At 33.9% G+C, this 25,511-nt stretch overlaps 3 protein-coding genes across 4 annotated transcripts; 2 read left to right on the top strand and 1 right to left on the bottom strand.

The window, feature by feature from the left end:
• LOC105168241 (U4/U6 small nuclear ribonucleoprotein Prp31 homolog) lies at window positions 79-4,906 on the bottom strand. The gene is made up of 9 exons (XM_011088243.2): window positions 4,717-4,906; window positions 4,495-4,575; window positions 2,858-2,923; window positions 2,524-2,661; window positions 1,477-2,369; window positions 1,291-1,361; window positions 882-984; window positions 515-590; window positions 79-349 (listed from the first exon to the last, which is right to left on the bottom strand). Exons 2-9 carry the CDS (start codon window positions 4,495-4,497, stop codon window positions 248-250), a joined length of 1,452 nt encoding a protein of 483 aa, XP_011086545.1. The 5' UTR covers window positions 4,498-4,575; window positions 4,717-4,906; the 3' UTR covers window positions 79-247.
• LOC105168240 (spermidine synthase) lies at window positions 12,445-16,462 on the top strand. Its single transcript, XM_011088242.2, has 9 exons — window positions 12,445-12,629; window positions 13,890-13,966; window positions 14,122-14,244; window positions 14,798-14,902; window positions 15,086-15,158; window positions 15,275-15,346; window positions 15,433-15,628; window positions 15,901-16,030; window positions 16,112-16,462. The coding sequence occupies exons 1-9, from the start codon at window positions 12,536-12,538 to the stop codon at window positions 16,175-16,177; spliced, it is 936 nt and encodes a 311-aa protein (XP_011086544.1). The 5' UTR covers window positions 12,445-12,535; the 3' UTR covers window positions 16,178-16,462.
• On the top strand, window positions 18,414-23,879 carry LOC105168239 (putative potassium transporter 12). 2 transcript variants are annotated; one of them, XM_011088241.2, is made up of 9 exons: window positions 18,414-18,692; window positions 19,122-19,350; window positions 19,440-19,688; window positions 20,844-20,894; window positions 21,253-21,513; window positions 21,748-21,800; window positions 21,906-22,020; window positions 22,112-22,366; window positions 22,537-23,879. In XM_011088241.2, exons 1-9 carry the CDS (start codon window positions 18,414-18,416, stop codon window positions 23,589-23,591), a joined length of 2,547 nt encoding a protein of 848 aa, XP_011086543.1. In that variant the 3' UTR covers window positions 23,592-23,879. The 2 variants fall into 2 exon arrangements, with proteins under 2 accessions (XP_011086543.1, XP_020552027.1); XM_020696368.1 differs by lacking the exons at window positions 18,414-18,692; window positions 19,122-19,350; window positions 19,440-19,688 and adding an exon at window positions 19,848-19,872.

Here is a 25,511-nt window from a genome sequence, read left to right as displayed (position 1 = left end):
CTGTACTTTGTTCCCATTTGATTTTCTTGTACTATAATGATAATCTAAACTGAAACGAGAATCGAGTCTGAAATGAAATAGGGTAGGAATCAACTTCAAGTTGGTGCTGCATTTGGGAGTAAAAAATATATAAGGTTTAGTTACATCTGACACGAAAAGGAAAAAAGAGCATACAGATCAAAAACTACTCAATCAAATCTACAGAATTCATGGTAAGATTTTGACAGAGTTCCAATCAGGCGACATTTCATGTTTTCTTGATCTTGGAAAAAGTTCCAGTTTCTGAAAAGTAAGTACTTTGAGTTCCACCACCCAGCTGGTTTGCCTGAGGATTTGAAAGCTCAATACCCTGTAAAAGCATACGACATCGTGAATTTCAGCTAATGAACGTCCGAGAATTAAATATAGAAGCAGCAACTTTACAGGCATGTGAGCTTGTTTTGGTTTAAAGCTTAGTTAGTGGATGTGCTTAGACTAACTAGACACTTCAGTTTTCTAGAGAAAAGCACGAGACCTGCACAGGTGTGAAGGCCAGACTTGAAGTGAGTCCAGAAGTCGCACCACTGCTTCCGTAATTTCTCTCCTTAAATCTGAAAATCAAAGTCCAAACATGAAAATAGTAAATGATAGCGCAGTGAAGCATTCAACAGCGTGAAGTAGCAGAATCCTATTACAGTGATGTTATGGTGGCGGCTTTGGATTAAACTCACAAAATTGGGAGTTGCGAAATATAAACTGAAATTTGAGTAAGAAATCTCTCATCCTATTTCAAAGGCTGCAACTTCATCTACCTCATGCCAAACAAATCAATTTCTGGTTTAGCTGCCACAAAAGGCAGTCTGAATTGTTTAAACAGAATGAAAAGGAGAGAGAAATCATACTTCTTGGCTACTTTAGCAGCAAGCCTGCTCTGACCAACTGATACACGCAGCTTACCACTGCCAGCCTGTCCAAGCATTCCATATCCTTCTCCCAGTCCATCACCTTCAAGAAAAATTCCAAAGTATAAGAAAAGAGAAACCAAAAATGAACGACCAAAACTTTTGAAAATTAAGATAGTGAACAGGATCAGTTTAAATCGGCGTTAAAGAAACAAATGGACATCTTCTGATTCTTTCTGGAACCTAGTTAGGAAAGTTAAAAGAGAAGTCATAAGCAGCATAACCATGTCATCCAGTAAATAGACAGCCTTTCTACTTTGATGCAGGCAAACAGGCTTTCAGTTCAGTTCCCTCAACCTTTATATTCTTAAAGTAAAAATGAGTAATTAATGATTTTTTATATAAATACCTAAGGAGCTCTCCTCTGGTACCCCAAATTGCATCCTATTTGCCAGCTTCCGCATGTCTGTAATAGCATATCTGATGGAAGTTGGAGATCATATTAGCTTCTTCAACTTCGAAACAACTAATTTTAAACAAAGATGACACACATAATTTTTGACTCTTTAAATAAGTCAAGGAAAACTACAAGTACCTTTCTTTCATCTTCCTCAACCTTCGACCACCTCTCTTCTTTTTAGGCTCAGAATCAGGAACAGGAAGAGGTTTAGGCTGCTTCGCAGGAGGGGGCTCTTGCCATTTCTCTATCTTTTTGTGAATCTCTGCACGAAAACTTCTTCCAGTTTTCCCAGTTGGATCTCCTCTAGTAGAATCTACCCGTGCCGCAAGAGTAGATTTTGCAGCCAGAAGTCGGCAGGCACGCATCCTCAAGGCAGGAGGAGTGCTCTGGAATATCTCTGTTTGTTCGAGATACCCGACACGAAATTGGGATGTTGCTGTTGAAAACCCTGCCAAGTTCTTCCTTTTGGCACCAAGAAGCTGAACATTACAAGCAGGCATTTTTGCCAATGCTGAGAGACCACCAGCTGTCCCCATTAGTTTTGCAGCAACAGCACTGCCAACTATAGCAGAAAGATTTGGAGCAATATATCCCATTCGACTCTCCACAAAATCAAGAACCTTTTTCTTTGCTGAATCTAGAGCAAGAGCTCGGTCGCATGCATCAATTGTTTTCTGCAAGACATCCTCAGGAAGAGGCTTGCCACTGGTAGTCGATGCTGTAACTGAAACCACCATAATAATGGCAGAGGGTAAAAGACCTTCTAGATCAACAAGTGTCAGATCCATCTCATTCCCAATCTTTTTAACAACACGAGCATAATCAATGGGGTGATGAACCAGAGACTCAAGCTCCGGAAATTTTAACCGATACTTGTCACGGATAAAATTGTGGATTATCACTATTTCATTTTCAATATCGACCGACAAGGCATTACAATCAACTATCAACTGGTATTCTGGATCGTCTTCCAAAACAAGTCCTTGAGACGAGTTATCAGATCCCTTTTCCAGCGCATCTTCAACTTTCTGCAAGAAAAATCAAAGAATTCTTTATAGAATGAAAATATAACAATAAAATCACAGCAGAATAATAGCAAACATTATCAGGGTGCCCCACATTAAGTATTAGAAGATTGAAGCATAAAACTAGGACTAGGCAACTAGTATAAACTGAACTTACCTGCATGATGTCAGTATAGCGCTGAGTTTTTTGTAGTTTGGACACACTATCCAAATCATCATAATTAAGTGCTTCTATATCTGCCAAGTCACCATCTATATCTTCTTCCATGTGCTCGGCGTTGTCATTGTCCGCATCCTGAAAGTAAATTACCATCAACATAAGGCCAAAAGCAAGGCCATAACAAAGAAATCACAAAGGAAGCCTGAACCGCAAGAGGACATATGTGGAACATGTAAACAGGAGGGGATTCTAATCATTACAGGCAAAAGTGACTTTTAGATGGAATCATATAGAAAGCCAATCATGCGGAAAGAAACTGCAATATACTTACCAGAAGATCGTCTTCATTATCAGACAATTCATCAAGATCAGCCAGAAAAGAGTCATTAAGAGTTGCCTGAAACAGAAAACTGTTCTGTTAACTCCAAAGCTTATTTTGAAATCCATGATGCATGAATGTAAACTTGTTCTAAGCCTCAGAACAATAACACCTCATAGAACAGAAGGAGGCAGTACCCATCATGCATAAAATGTCTTTCACCCACTACCAACATCAATGACATAGCTAATATCAGATGCATTTGACCACAAAAACAGAGATTCACAAACAAGAAAGTGATTAAAACTGTGCTAATCAGCAGAGAATCAATCTAATATAAATGAATGTTAACAAGAAGAAAGGAGGCTCCAACATGATGACAGGAATGGATAATTCTGTAACAAGCAAAGAAAATTGTTCATGTCTGACTAATACACTATGACGAGTTCATTTTGAAAAGAAATGGTGCTGACGGAGATAATGAAATTTGTTTATCAGAGAAAAATGAAGGCCGGTCAGTGAGCCTACGACAAGGGACATCAACAGTTCACCAGGATAATTCCCTGAGGACTGCTCTATTCCTTGATAGTAGTATCAGATGTCAGGAGATAAACACTACAAAAGTCCTTAAAAGAGTAAGATGGAGTAGTGGATACAGTGTCAAAGACTGAAAGTTGTACAAGTACTCCACACAAGCACATTTTTTTTATTGACAAGACCGGAGAGCAATAGTATAACATCTGCAGTAAAACCAGGCCTATATAACTACCCAACCATTTGAGGTTAACTAAGTATACTTTTCCATGCATTAAAATGTTCAAGACCCATGACCAGCAATGCCATTAGTGTCGGAGTCTGTCGAGCAGAGAAAACTGAGATCTCCATTTTTGGTTAAAACCCATCTTCATTGTGGACAAAGAAAAACATAAAACTTAGTTAGACAATTTGCTAGAGTTCCAGGCATATGTAGAATTAGGGTAAGGAGTCACATCGAGCTAGAAAAAGTACAGGTGGAGAAGCTTGGTTACATGATAAAAAAAAGTGAACCTTATTATGATCATCCTTCTTCAATCGCAATATTCAATACAGACTATCTAGAGAATGAACTCAAAAAACCCATAACAACTGGTGCATGATGCTTAAAAAGAATAGTTCTTTCTCCAATATGAACCCCTAAGTAGGGCTGGAACCATGGGCACTTGAAAATTACTGCTTGCTCTGAGACAAATGAACTTTCTGCTCTCACTGGTCTCATAATCCTTATAATAACCAACAGACTAAGTTATTCTGAAAAAATTAAACAAAAATTTCAATAGTAAAGGTCAAAGCAAGAATCAGAATATGCTCATCATGTAACAAAGTAATACTTTATCTCCAACTACTGTTCAATTCAATTGGTCATTCACTAAGATTGAAGCCAATAAGATAAAATAGTTGACATGCTAGAGTTAACCCGGAAAATCAAGAACTCCTCTCCTTTGACAAGAGCAACCTAGTTTTATGCTCATGCATACGGCAATAACACCAAAAAACAATGCAGCTATTAATTCAACTGAATCCAACTAAAACAACAAAACATAACAAAATAAAAAATAACCAAAAAAAAAAAAAAGCAATTAAATCAACTGAATCCAACTAAAAGCAATTACCATCTTCTCACTCCTCCGATTCGATAAAACTACAGCACAAGATTCCAACTCCAACAAAAACTATTGTGTCCAGTAAACAACCTGCAAACATCTCAAGCAGAACGAAAATAATATTCGAACAAATCGAAAACAAAAACAAATAAACGGAAATCAAAGAATAAAAATAAAAAATCAAAAGCTAGGGCTCAACAAAATGACACAGGACAAAGAAATTGAGGTTACCTGAAGAAAATCGCCGGGCGAGGGAGCTTGCCGAGTGCGATTATTATATGATTTATTGTTATTAACACTACATATGCTCTCCTGGTGTTCAGGATTGAGCTAAAGTCGCTCTTGTGAGTCGGTTGAAATGGCGCTGGGTTGAAGTTCCGCGATTTATGTTGTCTCTAAATCGGCAAGGAGGGAAGAAAAGATATTAGCGCTTGCAGGCTTGTTTGGTTTTGTTTTTATCTATATTATTATTATAAATTTCAAATCCTTAATAATAAATACTATAAATTTATTTGTGTAATTATAAATTAATAATAACTTTATATATATTTGGTTGAGATGAAAAGTGGGAGTATAAGAGAAGTGGATGTAAAAATGAATATATAAGAGATAATTTGGTGATTGGTTGGAGGGAAGAGATGGAAGTGAATTAAAACTCGATATATATGAAACACTTTCGGAGTCCACTTTTATTTCCTCCGAAATTATTTTTTGTACCAACAAAGGTACTAAAATTTGAATTCAAATTCGTTGGTTGAAAATATTATTAGTAATTTTTATTTTATTTAAAACTAAGCAGATTAAAATAAATAAATAAAAACTCATTTTGATTAATAAAAAATATTCTTATTCTTATTTAATGAATATTATTAATAAGATTTTTAAATTTTTAATATACTAAAATTATATTAGTAATATTTATTTATTTATTTTTAAATACAATAAATGAAGAGAATGGTTATTAGTAAAATTATACAAATTAGTCTTTTCTTTTCAATCAGTTTTCCTCGTACCAAAACATAAAAGTATTTGAGATTTATTCCTCTCCCAATCATACCAAACAACTTAAATGAAAATTATTATTCTTTCCCTCTCCCTTCCACATCTATTTTCCTCCCACTTAAACCAAACGAACTTTTAGTTTGAATCATATTTTGTTAAATATTAATAAATTTTAAATTTATATAATATGAAGTCATTTAAAAAAAATTAAATATTTTCTTTAAATTCAAATCCATCAATCCAAATATAACATTAGAAAAATTACCGAGATATACGTGAGTTAAATTACTTTCACATATATTTATTTCACCCGTTAAAATAAGTTTTCTTTTAATCAATTAACTTTAATATATTTTTCATCCTTCCACATTTAAGATTAATTCATTTTATTGCATGATTATTTTTTATTTAATTAAATAAATATAATAAGATTTAGATATATGCAGTTATATGCATGGACTTAATTATATCAGTATCGTAATCTATTTATTGTTTTTAATTATACTTATATGTCGATTGAATTAATGTGTTGTTTAGCTTACTGGTTTCTTGTGGCCTTTCAGTCTCTAGAAAGAGGTGAGACGTTTTTTGTGGATCAAACGGAAGAAGGCCCAAAAAGCTTGCTGGTTTCTTGAAATTGGGCCACATTTGAATAGGCCCATAAATTTTATGGCACAATTCGTAATTTTATGTAAATTTCTCTATAGTTTGAAAAATTCACATATAATACCTCTAAAATTTGCTCTCGTCTAATAATTAAATTTCTCAATTAGTCAAAATCACCTACTGTGTTGATATTAATAAAAAAGCGGATAAAGATTCATATTTACTATAGATTGACTTATTACTGATTTATTGTAGGTCAGTAAATCTCTTTTATGGGTGTTTGAATAAGAAAATATTTATCTAACCTGCAATAAGTTAATAATAAGTTTATAGAGGATAAATATTAATTTTTTTTAATTTATTTGTTAATAAAAATAAATTAAGTGAATTTTAACCAATTTAGTTTGTTAGACGAAGGTAAATCTCATGGATACTAAATAAAATAAATTTACGTGTATTTATACTGAACCTCAATCAGAGGACTGTAACGATTCCTAATCTTAAAGAATTGTCAAGCCCACTTGATTAGAATCCTTAAAAAGCATCCTTTTCTTATCTACTATTTTATTCGCCATAAAATCCTGTAAAATTACTGGTCTAGTAGTAAACGAGCTGGATCATACCAAATTCTTAACAACGATTAGAGTTTGAAATCTTAAAAGGTACACTTGTTGCGAGAAGTTTAATTGTTTAGCTCTCACCCAAATGAATTTAATTTCATTTTAAATGTGGGACGAGAACAATTGTACTGAAAATGAAATCTTTAAAAAATCAATACTCCATCAAATTTGTTTGTTTGATTTGATTCTCAAGTAGGAGGATCAGATCAAGGTTTTGAGAAATAGAGTGATTCAGTGAGAGCCAATTGAAAAATCAATAAAAAAAATTATCGTCTGAAATTGATTTGGTATATTTAATTTTAATTTTATACATAAAATAATAAAAAATTAAATTTAAAAACTCTATTTTTAATCAGATTAGACTTCTCCTCGTATCATGAACCATAACCAATGGTTATGGCGATAATGAGGCCGAATATGGATGAAATTAAACTAATTATATTATTTTACACATTATTTATTTATTTATTTTTCTATTCAATCAACATTTATTTACTCTAAAACTTGTTTTTTTTTTTTTTAAAAAAATTAATATGCGAAAATTGTGGTCCTAGTCGACAATTAATTATTAAAAAATTGGTCCCGCGTACGGTATTTATGGTAAGTCTTGTCTGGAAAGTAGTGTCAGTTCACATGTTTTTGCAGTTTGCATGTTTCTTGGAAATATCTTCAAATCATTTGTGGCTCAAAGGTTGTTTATCCCCTCAATTTATGAAAATAAAATATTTATTTATAAAAATATTGCGTAGTTGAATTTTTTTATTAAAAATTATATTAATAGATAATTTATAGGTACTCGTATAAATATTTTACTATTTTTAGTTAGTATAAAACTAATAATATTTTTAATTTGAATGAACCTACTATGGTTACGATTAAAATTATAGTATAAAAACTCTGAGATGTCATATGTACTTGAATTTCAAGATTGATGTGACTTGCGACTCTACACGAGTTATTGCTCGTTTAGACTTCGCATGAGCCTTATTGTTTTTATCTTAAATAGGCACCTCATGTTAGGGAGATGAAACATTGGGACTTATAAGTCATTCAAACTTCTCGTTTATAATTAATGTGGGATGATGTTGCCGTGGACGAACAGAAATCAGAATTTTTTTTAAAAGATCTTGTATATTAATATTTGAAGATATTTGAAATAATATAATTTAAAATGGGCATCGAGTGATGTATTGGGGTTCGAATAGTTGGATCAAATATTCAAAATTTTGGATAGCTAGTTTGGGCCCAAAATTTGTGGGTACCTGCAACTTTGGGCACCCGATATCCCTTCGGGAATTGGGATTATTTTTTTATTTTTAATTTTAAGTTCATAAATCATGAATATTTCGATATACTACTTTAGTAATTCATTATAATAAGGAGAAGTAAAATTAAAAAAAAAATCAAATAAACTAAATAAAACAATAAAACTGAAAATAAAACAAAGAAAACTGAACAATAGAAATTAAATTGACAATTGTAAACTAAAAATATAAGAAAATTCAATATTAAACACTAATCTTTGGGTTTGATAAATTCATTTCACCTTTTCTATGTGATATTTTAGGATTTTCTAGAAACATATTTTGTAGGAAGAATATATATATATGATTTGAAGCGAGATTTTTGTTGCAATAAAATACGAAGAATATTTGAAGCACGAAGAAAGAAGAAGACCGGGCTCTTTTCCAGCATCTGTCAGCATTATCGGGAGTGTATGCTTATTTTCGATAGATAATTACCTCTATAATGGTCAATACTTATTTTTGTACGAACGATTTCTGGGAACGAGACAGTTCAAAACCCCAAATTTTCTCCATCTTTTATGATTTTGCAATACATCGGCCAATAAGGAAAAATTAAATTAAAATAAACCCTAATTTTTTTATTTATTCACATACTTAAACTCAGCCTTTTTTTGGTTCCAAAAAAAAAAAGAACAATTAGATTGGGTAGAATTCTATTACTCAAACTCTAGAAATCGAGTATCGAATAAGTCAATTGATACCCATTTTTCTTGATTGGTTTAGAGTCTAAATTATCCGACTTGAACGACAATTCTTGAATATAATTAAAAAAAAATTAAATGATTATAAAAACTATCTTGCACGTAGCCTTTTCTTTTTCCACTTTAATTTGGTGAACAATTATGATGTTGGCCCAATAGACCCTCAAAGGTCAGTCAAACTTGTGTTGTATTTCTTTTCTTTAGAACACACACACACACGCACACACTAATCTCATCTCTCATCATTACAAATCTAATACCAAATGCTTTTCGAATGATTTTATTCTTTTCAAATTTGTAAAAATATTTATTTAGAGCCCCCCTTTTCCTCTAATCCACGTCAGCTGAGAGTTATGATTGTGCACTCATCCATCATGAGTTATTTATCTCCACAATTTTTTTTATATAGTTATAATTAATCCTCGTAAAATTAGGTGTAACTAAACGTAAATTACATATTGTTTGAAAAATTATATTTAGAAGGTTGTTTCTATATGATAACTAAGTTTTTCCATCAGTCAAAATTGAGGGTTCATAAAATAAATAATTTAGTGGGAATTTTAGTTTATAAAAGTATTTTAAAAAATTATAAATACATATAAAATTATAACTTATAATTTAAAAGGCATTTTGATCAGTTCACCACAAAAATTAGATGAAAACCTAACGAAATGAGCTTATTGTTAGACGAACATTAAAATTAGAGAGGTGTTTGTAATTTTTCAAACGATGAACAAATATTTATAATTAAGTCAAATTTTAAAAAAAGTGATTATATTTACCCAAAAAAATAAATAAAAAATTATATTTATCCTCGATTTAATTAATATCAGACACAAGGCATATATATATATGTATTAGCGAGTAAGGGTCCCCACTTATAAAATTTACGTATAGACCCTCCCAGAAACCCTAATGAAGAGCCGCAACGCAATCATGTCGGTCGTTCGCGCCGCTTTATGACCATAGTCACACACAAGCTTTTCCCAATCCCCACCTAATTATTATTATTATTTTTAAATACGTAATTTAATAATAATAATAATAGTACAATGATTATTTTACATTCACTGTAATTATTAAAAAATAATTAAAAATGATAATGATCAACAGAAAGCTCAATCAAACCTAAGTGCCTTGAGATTTGATGCTATAATTGATTAATATGTAAATGTAATTATATTAAAAAGAATACAATCAAGAAATATAAAACTATGATTAAAATAAGTAATTTCCACGTTGGTGGGACGCGCGTGTCTCTCTATTTATATATAATATTAGCATATTTTATACGTTCGATGTGTGCGTTTAAATTTATAATTTATTATTACAATATCTACTAAAAATTATTATTTTTAATTTTATAAATATTTATTAGTTTATGATAAGTACAATAAAAATAAAATAAAATTTCTGAAAAAACACACTAATAAAACTTTTGAGGTCTATTAATAGTATAGATTATAGGTTCCCATAATATTGGATTCCCATTTCAAAATACATATTTGTATAAAGAATTATTATATTATATCGAAAGAAAATATAATAATTATAATTGTTGATCTGATATATTTTTTCTTGATATGAGAAATTTTTCTCACAAACAAATGCACCTTTCCCCAGTAGAATGACATGAGATACGACATATTTTACGTGCATATTAGTATTTTCACGAGAGAATTTTTGTTATTTGTTCTTTTTTATGAAAACGGTAATTACATAATATAAAACAAGATTAATAAATTAATAAATACACCAGTTCGATTAATCGTATTACCATAAACTCATAATGACACAAATACTCATTAGAATAAATTACTCATATTAAGTGAGACAATTACCCACATATATAGTGGAACTCGAACACATGACCTTAAGTTTAATCATGGAACCTCAGTCTCTTTATCATTAATTAGAAATATTTGAAAATACTGTGTATTTAAATAAGTTTAACTCGATTTTAAACGAGTTATGCAATGGGCTGTCTTAAAATTTGCTGAAACATTATTCAAGTCAGCGTCAAGATATCAAATAATCGGTCCAATTTTCAAAACATTAAATATTTTGACATTAATATATAATATAATTGAAAATTAACATTAATTTTCATCCCATGGAAGTATATACAAATTAACACGCATAAGATATTCTCAAAGATTTGGTGACCTAAAAAATACAACTCCTCATACTATTGCAGTGTTTAACAAACTTTATTTAGGAAAAAACGAGAAAATCAAACTAATAAAACCTTAAGAAATCCAAATTAAATTACTCCCAACAACCAATTTGAGGTATTCTAATCAATTAATCAATGATGTTTTAGTGTAATGATTAATGCGGATATTTTATAAATAAGTTCAAAATTACATATTCGAATTTTGCTAGACATGTGATTATTTGTTTCACTTTATGTGATTATAATTTAAGGATAATTACACCGTCCTGCCATGAGATTTGATGTAATTTCACGTAGATTAGATCCACTATGGTTTAGAAATATATGTTTAGTAGTTAGTATCCCTGATGTTTACTTTCATCCAATACATAAATCCATATATTAGTCACAATTCACGGCTTTATTGATATTAACAAATTATGATGAGGATTTTATTGCCAACATATAAAAAGAAAACCTTCCATTAAGGGCAAGATAGACATTTCATCCAAGGTCGTTGGTCGAATCCGGTCAAGGTGCTGACAGTCGGGTCGATTTGCTCAGATCCCACTCGTAAACCGACGCGAACAAGTGGAGCAACGGGACAATGCTTAGTCAAAGCATGAGGGATCCAGAAAATGACACGTGTCGGGTTGTGAGATTCAGTTGGGTCTTATAAGTACCCCAAGTCATAATGAAGGGAGGTAAATACACATCGATCACCTTAAACTATAATTTGAGATCGCATTATTTTCCTTCGACTGCAATCTGACTTAAGTATCGGAGGATCGTCGTCGGGGATGAACCCGACTAACTTAACCTTCTTGTTTTATCCTCAGGCCCTATATCGGATCTGGGGAGGTGACGTGGCCAAGATCGAGGTCGTCGATGAAGGTCGCGTAAAATCGAGTTGGATCAGTTAAAATGAATGAAAATTCATATTTATCCCCAAGTATTTATTAATAACTCATTACAGAGCAAACATATATTTTCTGATCAAACTACTCTTGTACATCTTTACAAGCGCTAATATATGTGGAGAGACACATCTTCACTCTTATAAAGGATAATTTAGTTAGAAAAAAATTATTTAATTTGCAATAAGTCAATAGTAAGTCAATTAGGGTAAAATGTAGATCATTCAACTTTTTTGATAATATTAACAAATTTTATAAATTTTTACAAACAGGGTGATCTATTTATTGATCGCAACAAACGTTAGGAATTAAAAATATAATTTTTTAAATTTGAAAGAACGTCAAATTATATAAAATTTAAAAAAATAGTATAATTATTTTTATAATTATTAATTATATTGATATATTAATTAAAATCATTGTGATTTAATTACTGTTTTTACAAAAGAAGAAATTATAATGAAATCAGAGAAAAATGCGGCCCACATAGGAACAGTACAAACCTTTGATTGAGGGGTGGCACAATATAATTAAAAAATTAAAAAAAAATATAGAGAGATGCGACGCGCCTTTTCAAAGCGGGTTCTTCACACGCGCTCACCCTCGATGCGAAGATGTACACATACATAGGAACTCTTGTAGTATATAAGTGGTTGCAAGTGGGTTTGTAGAGGGAATTGAGTCTGTGGTTGGATTGCCAGCGAAGAGAGCAGGAGGCGGACGGCGGCGGCGTTTGGTGGAGATGGAAGTAAACAACGGAGGCGCAGCGGGGCAACCGGAGGGCTTCTCCTCGGTTATACCGGGGTGGTTCTCGGAGATTAGCCCAATGTGGCCAGGTAATTTGCTTTTTACATTTTTGGGACACGCATGGGAATGGCGATGTGTGTGTTTTTTGGTATCTGTTTCTGTGTGTATACTTTTGCGTGTACGGGCTTATGATTCTGTTCTTATTGGGATGCGTCTCTTTTGGTTCATCCAACTTTTTTTTTCATTTATTTACAATTGTTTTTCCTCGGTGGTGTTTTGCGTCTATGTATTCGTTACATGTTAAGATTTAAAATCCTGCTTTTGAGTTTTCAATTTGGGGCTAGATTTCAGGAAAGAATTTTACCAAGAGTATGGTTTGATTTATATAAATTCTTGTTGAGGGGAATGGATTATGTTATATGATATGGGATTTAGCTGAAGTATTTCTGATGTTTTTTCACTGGGAGGCTCTGTAGTTGTTGGTATGAATCAATGAACCGCATTATCATTATGAATTCATGAGTGGCTGGCTGTACGGTTCGTTTTTTTCAGTGAATAATGCTAGTGCTCAAGGAATCAGGACAAACAGCTTTTTTTCTCTTTTTCTTCTTTCCTTCCCTTATTCTCTCTAGGATGGTTTCATAATTCAACCACTTTTGGTTGTTATTATGTTGTTTGACCAACATGGATGTGTTTGTTCCTGATTTAAAGTTAAATTCAATCATGAAGGGCAGAAGAGAATGTAAAAGCTTTATCTCTGTGCTTAGGAATTGATTTTTCACCCATAAAAACGCAAAAGTTTTTGTCATTAGTAACTACAAATATTGGACGTCAGGGTAGATATGCACAAGTTCTTTTCAGTTTGTCGGGCATTTTTCAGTTCCAGAGAAGGGGAAGTTATGTGCATATCACTTTAATTTGCAGTACTTGGCCAGTTCTTGTACCAATGCCTCTTTTTTTTTTTTTTTAATTTTCAATATGCAAATATTTCTTCCGAGGTTGATACTGTTGATTAAGCAATCTTGGATGAATGTATGCTATAATATACAATGCTCTCAGTCGCATTCTTTTTTATTGCCTTTGTTCTGTTGCTTTTCTTGTGTGTATATGTTCTAAATGGAGGAGGAACTTTTAACTTCAGAATGATTTGCTCGGGTCATTGAATAATTATCATTTGATGTAATTTTGAAAAGCAAAAACTTCTAATTGCAATGTGCATCTATGGTTGCAAAAAAGAAAAAGGCAGAGAATCTCTTTTTTCCCCATTTTTTCATGGTCTAACTCAAATCCAAAACTGTGTGAATAATGGTAATATGGTTGTTACTGTAATGTTCTTGGTAACCCTGCAGGAGAAGCGCACTCGTTGAAGGTAGAAAAGATATTATTTCAGGGAAAATCTGATTACCAGAATGTCATTGTTTTTCAGGTAATTTGATGTTTGACGAGTAAATCACCAGATCATTAGTTTGTTTATTATAATGGGACTTCTTTGTTTCTTTTTTCTTTCTTTTTGGTATTTAACTGTTGCTTTCTTTTTGTGTCACTGAAACCTTAATTTCCTTGTTAAATTTTCTGCTGCAGTCATCCACTTATGGGAAAGTTCTTGTCTTGGATGGCGTCATTCAGCTCACAGAGAGAGATGAATGTGCTTACCAAGAAATGATCACTCACCTTCCTCTCTGCTCAATTTCAAACCCGAAAAAGGTATTTACACTCACCGAACAAGTTAAAAAATTGAGGACTTAATCCTCTGATCTCCTCTCCTACAGAAATAATTAATTAAAAGAAATCCAAAAAAAAGATCCAGACACAAGCTAAGCAAGTTGAATGTAGATCATATATTATCCTGTGGAGTGTTGTTAATCTCTTTGCGAGATATTCAGTATTTTGGTGAGGGTCAGTGCATTATAGAAAATGGCTGAGATTTACATAACCCACAGTGATTTTCCAGCAACTTTCCGACTACATTTCTTCCTTTTTACACACAGAATTATTAACAGTGTAGTAAGGGTCAAAAGAAGAAGTATGATTTGAGAGAGACTTGCCTTTTGGCTTTCTCAGTATGAGTTGACGAGCGAAAAAATTCTTGTGGCAGTTAAAACAAATCAAATGAGTAAATTATTCTTTCTTTTTTGGCCACTTTTCAGTTGCTTGACTTTGCATCATTTTATGAAGGACGAGTTCTGTATAAGGGAAAAGCATTGTTGTGTCTCTAGTTCATTATCCTTTATGCGACTAAATGGAACTTTCTATTTAGGTTCTGGTAATTGGAGGAGGAGATGGAGGTGTCTTGCGGGAAGTATCTCGTCATGCCTCTGTTGAGAAGATAGACATCTGTGAGATAGATAAGATGGTTGTTGATGTGAGTGGTTATGATGTTTTATGCTCTCCTTATTTTCAGTTTCCTTTTTCTTCATTTCTTACATCACATGCAAAGCTTGAATAAGCATAATTCATTCATGAATTTTCATGATACCAAGGATTGTGGTGTTTGGACATAGTTCCTGAGCTAGTGCAGAATAACTAATCTACTCATTCCTTCCAGGTTGCAAAGGAATATTTCCCAAGTGTGGCTGTTGGATTTGAGGATCCCCGAGTCACGCTGCACATTGGAGATGGTATATTCTGCGATGATATCTATTGTCTCTTCTCCCTCCCCCAAGTTTATACTTTGTTTCTTCTCTTGGACTACATTTGGATTTTTGACACCATTACTTTTTTATTATCTCTGCAGGAGTTGCATTTCTCAAGGCTGTGCCAGAGGGAACTTATGATGCAGTTATAGTGGATTCTTCAGACCCGATAGGTAATGTATTGTCCTTTACCGAAGAGCGGCATCAACTGCTATTGAAGAGCCATTCAAATATTCAACTTGTATTTTGCATAACCCAGGTCCAGCACAAGAGTTGTTTGAAAAGCCCTTCTTTCAGTCGGTAGCCAAGGCTCTTCGTCCAGGAGGGGTTGTGTGCACTCAGGCTGAAAGCATTTGGCTTCACATGCACATTATCGAAGATATTGTTGCCAACTGCCGACAGATTTTCAAAGGCTCAGTCAATTACGCCTGGACCACAGTCCCAACATACCCAAGGTATCTTCTCTCGCCCTCTTTTCTCCTATACACCATTAGATGCTTCTATGTTCAAAAGTGGGTTATCATATCGTTTTACGTTTCCAGTTATCTTTATTCTATTATATGTATTCCTTACTCCAATTCCCCACCTTAGTTTGGTGGCCGGTACTGATTCGACAAAGTTAGAACACTTAACTATTATCTGAAAAGGGAAGGAAACTCATCAGACTTTGTTCATACATTAACATGCTTCATGCAACAACACTAACTGTTTATGACTATCCTTTCAGTGGTGTTATTGGTTTCATGCTTTGTTCCACTGAGGGTCCCCCTGTTGATTTCAAGAAACCAATTAACCCAATAGATGCGGATGATAGTCATGTGAAAACCAAGGGACCATTGAAGTTCTACAACTCTGAGGTACCATACCACGTATTTCACATTATTATTTTTACTCGATACTCTTTGCTGACTGACTGTGTTCTTGTCTTTCTCTATCAGATACATTCTGCAGCTTTCTGTCTACCCTCATTTGCCAGAAAAGTCATCGAATCAAAGGCCAATTGAAGAAGCTCTGGAGCTATTATAGAAGCATAGGAACCAAGCTGTTGTTTAGTTCCTTATTTATATGCTCATTTAAATGCATCCACCAACAGTCTAGAAGTGAAATTTTGAGTCAGTTGATGGTTGAACCGGTTCTTTAAGTAGTTCTTTTGTTAGAAGGAAAAAGTCTTTCGTCGGTCCTCTACTCCAGATTTCATCGTTCTTTTTTCTTTAGATGAAATTTATCCTAACATCAAATATTAGTTCACGACAAGCACTATCGTTATTATTATCGCGATATTAAGTCTCTATCTGTCTACACAGCCTACATGAACAGTCAGTTGTTCAGATTTTGAAACCTCAATTACCAGTTTACCACTAAAACAGTCAAAAGATCCCATTGAAGAGTGGTTGCTTTTACCATGACATATTATATCATATCAATCAATCGTTATCATTGTACAGCGAACCAAAAATGCTATTATGAATTATGAATTATAATTTATTAATTACTGAAGATGTTGGTAATTACACTAAACTCAAGATAGGTGATGTAATATTCCCTAAATTTTCGGGACAAGCAAAATAAATCAGGATTGTGAATTGATAGTTGAGAGAGAGAGTAGAAAATGGCGTCTCAAGTTATCAAACGGCATATGCTTACTTTCTTGTAATCGTAATCATTATTAATGACATAATTGTGATTAAAGTCCTGATTTGGTCGTGTGGTGTGGCTCAAGATGTCAGACCTAATAAACCATTTGTTAAATAAAACAAACATTAGGGAAATAATTTCATTGTTTATGAAATTGCCCATTGCTTTAAGTTTTCTCAACATCTTTTGTTCACTAATTTCAATATATTAACCCCATCATTTACGTATTCCAATTACTTAATCATCTCGCAATTAAAATAAACTACATGCATGTTTAGACGCTTTAATTAAATAAATTGATATTTTATTCAGAAAAGAATTATTTCACTTGCAATAAATTAGTATAAATCATTGAGGCTAAATATCGATTTTCATACACATATTTTTGTTATTATCAATAATTTCGATGAATTTAGATCAATTGAGTAATCTATTTGTTAGATAGAAATAAATGTTAGTAATATTATATATAATTTTTCAAAATACGTAGGGTCAGCATAAAATTATATCAAATCTCATGAAAGACAGTGTAATTATTTTTCAAGGCTACATTTATTTTGTGACATGAGTTATTTGGGTTGACAAAATAAAAAAAATATCTTACATTAATTATACTATGTTTATTTAGAATGTTACAATTGAATAACTCGACCCATCTAATTAATTGAATAATTTAAAAATAACAGTTATTTATACTGATTTTGAGGATAAAAATCTAATCCTTATAATACGAAATAAATATCTTACAAAGATATATTCAATAGCTCATCCAACTTAATAATAAAAAGTAAAGGAAAATTAAATAACTCATGTACAACACAACTATTATAGGTTTGTTTTTATTTTTAAATTATTTTCGAGATAAGTCAAAATATACTCAATGTTTGTCATCATTCAAAAACACCTTATTTAGGTGTTTTTGACTGTTTCATCACAAATATATATATATATACATACATATATATAAAGAAGATATGATTTGATGAATAGTAATTTTTGTGTTACAAAACACAACATTAAACATACAATTAATTTTAAATTATCTCCAAAAATAAATCTGAACATATATACTATTCTAACACATACTTATTTGTTATTGTTTTTCTTTTTCTATCTCCACAAAATATAACAAATCACTAAATAAAAAACGAATCCAAACGCTATGCTAGGTTTTATAGCATTATTCAATAATATTATTAATTACTTTTTTTAAGATTGAAATGACGTAATTCTTTTCTTTTCTGTCCGAAAGTTGAATTATTGTTGGTTTGTCTGTTGCTGCAGATTAAATGGTTGAAACTAACAAATTGGTCTCACCATTACCCAATTGTAGTTCAGTTATAGACTGTCGGGCACAGCTTTTGAAGCTTCATAGATAGAATCTCACATGATATTACCAGACCCCTTAACCATAACGTAGTTGGATGGTTGGTTCATCCCACGTTTGGTTCGTTGTGTTAATTACTCACCGAACCTTGCGGGATTCTGCACTTTTGCCGAGAAAGATTGAATTTTTGAAATGGTTTTTCTGGGTTGATCAGAGGAGTGATTCTTGGGTGATCGCTGACCGGAAATAATCGTTCTTGGTTTGGTTGAAGAAAGAAAATGGAGGAGGATGGGATTGAAGAGGCTAGTGTTAGTTTGTTAGGTAGCAGTGGTAGTGGCGGCCGCAGCGTTGGTGGTGGTGGTGGAGGGGAGTCATGGAGGTGGGTGGATGGGAGTGAGATGGACTCTGAGCCACCGCCGTGGGCTTTGTTTGGTGATGAAGAGGTTAGAGAAGGGTATGGGAGTGTGAGGAGGAGGCTAGTCAAGAAGCCCAAGAGAGTTGATTCCTTTGATGTTGAAGCTATGGAGATTGCTGATAGGCATTCCCACCATAAGAAGGTTAAACAAAAATCCAATATTTGACATCTCATGGCCTAATTCCTTGCTTCAAGACTATGTTTTTGTTTGGTTCTTGCTGTTTTTGGCTACTCAGCCTCTGGAGTTTGGATATGGGCTTGAAACTGTGATCATTAACTTTGTTCTAATGTTTTCGTCTAGTGTATAGTACTATGTTTACTTGCTTCACCTGACTTAGCATGATAACTTAGTGGATTTTCCCTTTCTGAATTTTCTGAGCTAATCTTTTGCAGTTCGGCTGTCGTATTTATGTCCGAATATCCGTCAATTTTATTGCAATATACTGCTTTTTAGGTCGACGTTTTTCTTCTGGATTTATCACTTACATGTCTGTCGAAGCACTTAGCTTTAGATAAGGCAGGATTGGAAACACAACTCTTATGGTTTCATGACTAGCTTTTGCTGATGCAGGATGTATCTCTTTGGGGAACTCTGGCGTTGGGGTTTCAAACACTTGGTGTTGTATATGGGGACATGGGTACAAGTCCTCTGTATGTCTTTGCTGATGTATTTAGCAAGGTGCCCATTACTTCGGATGTTGATATCTTGGGGACTTTATCACTAGTAATTTACACGATTGCGCTCATTCCTTTAATGAAATATGTTTTCGTGGTGCTGAAGGCGAATGATAGCGGGGAAGGTACAAGATCTTTGCTGAAAAGCTATATCATCCCTTACTCTATTTGCCTATTCTAGAAGATTTGACACCTCTTGTTGATCCAATTACAGGAGGAACATTTGCACTGTACTCATTAATCTGTAGATATGCAAATGTTAATCTTCTGCCAAACCGTCAGCAGGCTGATGAGTATATTTCGAGTTTCAAGCTCAGGTTACCCACTCCTGAACTGGAGAGGGCTTTAAACATAAAGGAGGCCTTGGAGCACAAGTCCTATTTGAAAAAACTTCTCTTACTGCTTGTTCTTATGGGAACGTCTATGATTATAGGGGATGGTATTCTGACTCCAGCAATCTCAGGTATATGGCTGTTCTTGCTTCTGATAATGAATAGTTAAGATTCAGTAGAGTCACTTCTTGAACATCTTGTTCCTGATAGCTGAAGCCCATGTAAACTTAATATCATATGATTAACTACCCTTTTCAGGTTTTCATGTTTGCTGCATCGTATAGCATTTCTGCATTGTCGTCGAAGAGAACACTGGTACTAACAATTTGCTGGTTAATTTGATTTCATGGAGACCTAATGATAGATAAACATTACTACTTCCTTCGAGTTGAATGGCCTGTTACACGTTTGTTCTGGTTGATCTAGCACATGAACAGCACCAGGATAGTGGAGCATTCTGAGTCTCAGAACCATATATATATATATGAGTGTTCCCACAACACATGATGTCAATTATCATAAGTGACAACTTTGTGCGTGCACACTCAGAAGGAGAATTTCATAAATAACAATATTTACACCATTTGTAGGAGAAATGATACAGTCAAGAAATAGAACTCTTCGTAGTTGCTATCTTAGCAGCCACCTGTCCCATGAATTTGAGCATTCGTCTGCTTCAGCAAAAAACTATTGCTGTAGCTACACTAGTCAGCAAGAGGTCTTCCCTTGCACAGTACCCAATTCTACAGAAAAAATGATTTCAATTCATGTGATTTAGACATACAAGACAGCAGTTGATTCAGTTTTGATAGAAAAAGATCTGATTGGAACATTGCAGAGTGAGCACAAGTTTCATTGTTGTTTAGTTCCAGAAGCTTGCATTTGCAATTCCATTACTGCAGTTTGTTTGATAGTTTGAGACCCATAAATTCATCTGCTAAAGCAAAATCTAACTTTCTTCGTTATACGGGTAGCAGATCAGTAGATTATTAAATTGTACATGATAATGTCAAAAGTTCACTTTATGACATGATGTTATCATATTCTGATCTGATGATTCAAGATTCATGTGGGTACTACCCACATGGGTGGCAAGAAATTGTCTATCCAAGTCCTAGATCTTATGCCTTAAACCGAATGCATTGCTGACTCACGATTTTGCCAGAGCAGAACATTGATTAATACAAGGAATTATTTTCAGTTGTATGTCAGAAATTTATTACTAGTGTGGAAACCATTTGACCTTTCTTTTGCATATTTATCTCTGATATGCTTCTTGTTCACAGTTATGTCTGCTGTGAGCGGTCTGCAGGGTCGAATACCAGGATTTGGCACAGGTGCGTACCCGTCAGTTCCTCCCATAGTTTTTCTAGGAATTGGAGAATTACGTCCTGTTATCTAAATTATTTGTGATGGCATGTCCTCTTTGTTCGACCTTCAAATAATCATCCCCCGGATAGAGAAGTGAACCTTCCTCCGAGTGAAACTGAACTAAACAATAGAAAATCTTGGCAAGTCAACTGGATATTATTAGCCTTATTTTTTCAAAAATAAATTTCCTCCGGGATGAGTGGTACCAATGGAAAATCTTGTTTTTGATACCATAAATATTTAATGGCCCAGACGAGAGAGTGCCTAGAATAACAAATGACCGCTTGTTGATAAAATATCAGTTAATTCTTCTCTTTTTCTCAGATGCCCTTGTTGTTACATCAATTATTATCCTCGTGGGACTGTTTAGCATACAGAGGTTTGGAACGAGTAAGGTCGGTTTCATGTTCGCTCCTGCACTTGCGTTATGGTTCTTTAGCCTGGGAGCTATCGGAATTTACAACATGTTCAAGTACGACATAACTGTTCTAAAGGCCATAAATCCTTTCTACATATACCTTTTCTTCAAGAAGAATAGCACTAATGGATGGTCAGCACTTGGTGGTTGTGTTTTATGTATCACAGGTAAGTCGTGCTTGCAATCTCCTCCAGTTTTTTATCTGTGTTCACAACAGAATCTGTCTTGCTATCACTGCTCCAAAAAGCACATCATGATTAGCATGCCTACAAAAATATACCGTGTTTGTACGTACGGTAGCATCCGAAGCCAAATTATAGATCTTCTTGTATATAGAACTAAGCGAGAACCAAATTATTTACTTTTTGAGTTGTTAAATGTTGTATAAACAACGTTTGCAGGTGCAGAGGCAATGTTTGCTGATTTAGGTCATTTCTCAGTGCCATCCATACAGGTTCTTTTGCTGTTAGCTTTAGCTTCCGACATCCTACCTTCATGCAGTCCTCTCTAATTTTCGATCTGGAACTGTAGCGAATCTAATATCAATAAACTGCTGCAGATAGCTTTCACCACTGTTGTCTTCCCCTGCCTCCTCTTAGCTTACATGGGACAAGCTGCATACCTTCTTAAAAACCCTCATGCTGCTAGCAGAATATTCTACGATTCTGTACCAGGTGATGATTTTCAACTATACAGCTGCACCCCTCCCCCCACGGCAATTCACATAGGATGGGCTTCGTTTGACATTAGTGGTAAATGTTGCAGATGGTCTTTTCTGGCCAGTGTTTGTGACAGCCACAGTTGCTGCTGTAATTGCTAGTCAGGCTATGATATCTGCTTCATTTTCATGCGTGAAGCAAGCCATGGCACTCGGATGCTTCCCTAGACTGAAGATTATCCACACCTCGAAGAAAATGATGGGCCAAATTTACATCCCTGTAATCAATTACTTCTTGATGGTCATGTGCATCATCGTGGTTGCCGTCTTCAGAAGCACCACCCAGATAGCAAATGCATATGGTTAGTCTTTTTGTTTCTTGTTATCATTTCAACTTAATTAAGTCCGGAAAGTAGGGTGACCAAGGAGGGGAAGTTGACTGGGACTTTTACAAATAGAGAGAATGGAAATTTTTTGTAGTCCCGGTTTAAGATTTCACGTCGTGCTTACACCTGAAGTCGTCTGTTTGCAGGGATTGCTGAAGTCGGTGTAATGATTGTCAGCACTACCTTGGTGACACTCGTTATGCTTCTGATATGGCAAACTAACTTGTTTTTAGCCATCTGCTTTCCCCTCATCTTTGGAACGATCGAGTTAATTTATTTGTCTGCTGTACTATCCAAGCTATTGGAAGGAGGTTGGCTTCCGCTGGCCTTTGCTTCCTTCTTCCTTTGTGTGATGTACACATGGAACTACGGTAGCGTATTGAAGTATCAGAGTGAAGTTAGGGGAAAGATATCGATGGACTTAATGCTTGAGCTTGGTTCTTCGCTCGGAACAGTAAGAGTCCCTGGGATTGGATTACTATACAACGAGCTGGTTCAAGGCATTCCGTCTGTTTTTGGACAGTTTCTGCTTGATCTTCCTGCTATTCACTCCACCGTCGTCTTTGTCTGCATCAAGTATGTCCCTGTACCTGTTGTGCCTCAAGAAGAAAGATTTTTGTTCAGAAGGGTTTGCCCGAAAGACTACCATATGTTTCGCTGCATCGCTCGATACGGTTACAAAGACATAAGGAAAGAAGATCACCATGCATTTGAGCAACTCTTGGTGGAAAGCCTAGAAAGGTTTCTAAGAAAAGAAGCTCAAGATCTTGCTCTGGAGGGAAGCCTTCACGAGCGTGATCTCGACAGCATTTCTATGACATCAAAGGATGACGACAACCAGGACCTGGATGGGATTGGAGATCTCAAGACCCCATTGCTGCAAGGTCCAAGAACAGACGAAACGGGAGCCTCTACGTCATTGAGACCACAATTACCAGAACTGCCAGCTAGTGTCATGTCCGTAGACGAAGATCCCAGTCTCGAGTACGAACTATCGGCCCTCAAAGAAGCTAGTGATTCAGGATTCACATACTTGCTCGGACACGGAGACGTGAGAGCAACAAAGAACTCAGTTTTCCTCAAGAAACTGGTTGTGAATTACTTCTACGCGTTCTTGAGGAGGAACTGCAGAGGTGGGGCTGCAACCATGAGAGTTCCTCACATGAACATAATGCGAGTCGGGATGACATACATGGTTTGATGTTTCCCCTAAGAACTTGTTACTTTGCTAGAAGCATCATGTAAATTACGTCGGTCGGGAGTATCGTGTTTTTTCAGCATTCATACATAGCACGGTTCTAGCATGCTGAAATTTTTGCAGCAGTTAATAAAAGCCACAGCATTTTCTGCACTTGTTGTTTAGATTCATGATCCTGAGAACAGTGCTGCAAGAACTCCTCCTGACTTTGTGTCGCAGCAGAAAGTAGGCTCATTGTAAGGTTCAAACATCCCAAGATTGGTGAAATCGAGACTACTTTATTAATCTTTTTGGACTATATTGTCCGTTTTAAACGCTTCTCATCTGCAACAAATATATTATTTTACATAATTGCATCACTTAAAGAACCCCCTATAATTTATCTTATTTCAACTTAATAAGAATTGAACGATATTAAATAATATGAATCACGCTATATAATAACATTTTATTTCATTATAATGAGAATTTATTCATATTATTAAATATTTTTACATCGACATGTATATGTTTTATTGAAATTGAGCTAAAATATTAATCGATGAACCAATACTGATTCTCCTTAAATTAGAGACAAACAAAAAAACAAGACATCAAATCATGGATGAATCCAAAATGCACCTTAATATAGGGCCTAGCCCATTTCTTCAATATAGGGACAAAATTGAATGGTCCAAATCATGAAAGTTGGACCACTTCTCTTGTTTTTCCGCCCCTTCTACTAGTCAAAATCTAGACACCACGTGTGATCAACTTTGTATTTTGTCTTCCACGTATATTATTATTTCAATCGATAAGAATGAATTATTTTTTTAATTAAAAATTGTATACTCAATTTATATTTACCGATATAAAGACTGCATTTGATAAGTAATCTTGTAAATATTCCTACAGTCAATCTATAATTTTTGTGACTTGTAATGGTGCGCAAGATTATATTTGAATTTTTCAATAAATAATTTTAAAATTATTTTATATTAAAAGAATTTGAAATTTATTATTTAAACAAATATTTAATATAATTTACCTCCACGTGGTATTGCAAATAAATAAATTACCCTCTTATAAAAAAATTAATAGCAATTTACTCCCATGTGTTTTTTGAATAAAACAATTTATCCAAAAACTACAGGGAAATAAATTGCTATTTGTTTTCATAGGAAGTAATTTGCGCATTTGCAATATTATAAGGGGATTGTTTGTATTTTTTTCATTAAAATTTAGATGTGCAGGATTTGAATTTAAAGTATCCAAACAAATTCAAAAAATTTATGATCGGGAATTTGAAATTCATCGATTTAAAGGTAGATAGATGACACTCGAAATGAAAGTCATCTGTAACTTTTTTTTTTTTTGTTATAACAAGAAATGGTTATCATAGATTGAACAAAGCTTCCCAGTGGTGTCAACTTCTTGCATCATTAGAGTTATTGACCGGTGGCTCAAATGTGGGGAAGAGTCATGTTGCACTCAAAAATTAGGTCACGGAACAAAGCTACCTAGCCAAAAAAAATTAGGTATGCACATAAGTACAATTAAAATATGTAGTTGAATGGCCCATTGGAGACAAAAAATTAGGTCATTCAAAGGTAAGTGAACATTATAAAGTATTATTTTTTATTCTAAATTCTTTTGTTTCGTCTTACTTTGATTACCTCATTTAAAAATTTAAATATAATATCATATTTAATAATTTTAAATACATCTTTGAGTTTGTGTCACCTAGCAACATTAATTGTACTTTATGAAGATTTTCAAACAATATCTTTTTTATTTATTTTTTTTTTTGGTAAATGTAAATTTCATTAATAAAACAAAATCATACAGTATAACAATGCTCAACTAGTGATTTATTTTTATTTTTTTCTAAAGCATTTTGTGCTGTGAAAGGAGTCCAATTTTTTCTAAATATGGAGATTCACA

Source organism: Sesamum indicum, linkage group LG8 (assembly GCF_000512975.1).
Source record: "Sesamum indicum cultivar Zhongzhi No. 13 linkage group LG8, S_indicum_v1.0, whole genome shotgun sequence".
Taxonomy (NCBI): domain Eukaryota; kingdom Viridiplantae; phylum Streptophyta; class Magnoliopsida; order Lamiales; family Pedaliaceae; genus Sesamum; species Sesamum indicum.
The sequence above is the reverse complement of the archived record's forward strand: the minus strand, read 5'-3'. Positions and strand labels throughout refer to the sequence as shown.

Bases quoted from the DNA above. Each gene is read 5' to 3' on its own strand.
- LOC105168241 (XM_011088243.2), bottom strand. The intron at 2,370-2,523 runs GTAAGTTCAGTT...TTTTTCTTGCAG, and splicing joins GCTATACTGACATCATGCAG to AAAGTTGAAGATGCGCTGGA. The intron at 350-514 runs GTCTCGTGCTTT...ATGCTTTTACAG, and splicing joins TGGCCTTCACACCTGTGCAG to GGTATTGAGCTTTCAAATCC.
- LOC105168240 (XM_011088242.2), top strand. From the start codon at position 12,536: ATGGAAGTAAACAACGGAGGCGCAGCGGGGCAACCGGAGGGCTTCTCC. The intron at 14,245-14,797 runs GTATTTACACTC...CTTTCTATTTAG, and splicing joins CAATTTCAAACCCGAAAAAG to GTTCTGGTAATTGGAGGAGG. The intron at 15,347-15,432 runs GTAATGTATTGT...TGCATAACCCAG, and splicing joins GGATTCTTCAGACCCGATAG to GTCCAGCACAAGAGTTGTTT.
- LOC105168239 (XM_011088241.2), top strand. From the start codon at position 18,414: ATGGAGGAGGATGGGATTGAAGAGGCTAGTGTTAGTTTGTTAGGTAGC. The intron at 18,693-19,121 runs GTTAAACAAAAA...TTGCTGATGCAG, and splicing joins GGCATTCCCACCATAAGAAG to GATGTATCTCTTTGGGGAAC. The intron at 21,514-21,747 runs GTAAGTCGTGCT...CAACGTTTGCAG, and splicing joins TTGTGTTTTATGTATCACAG to GTGCAGAGGCAATGTTTGCT.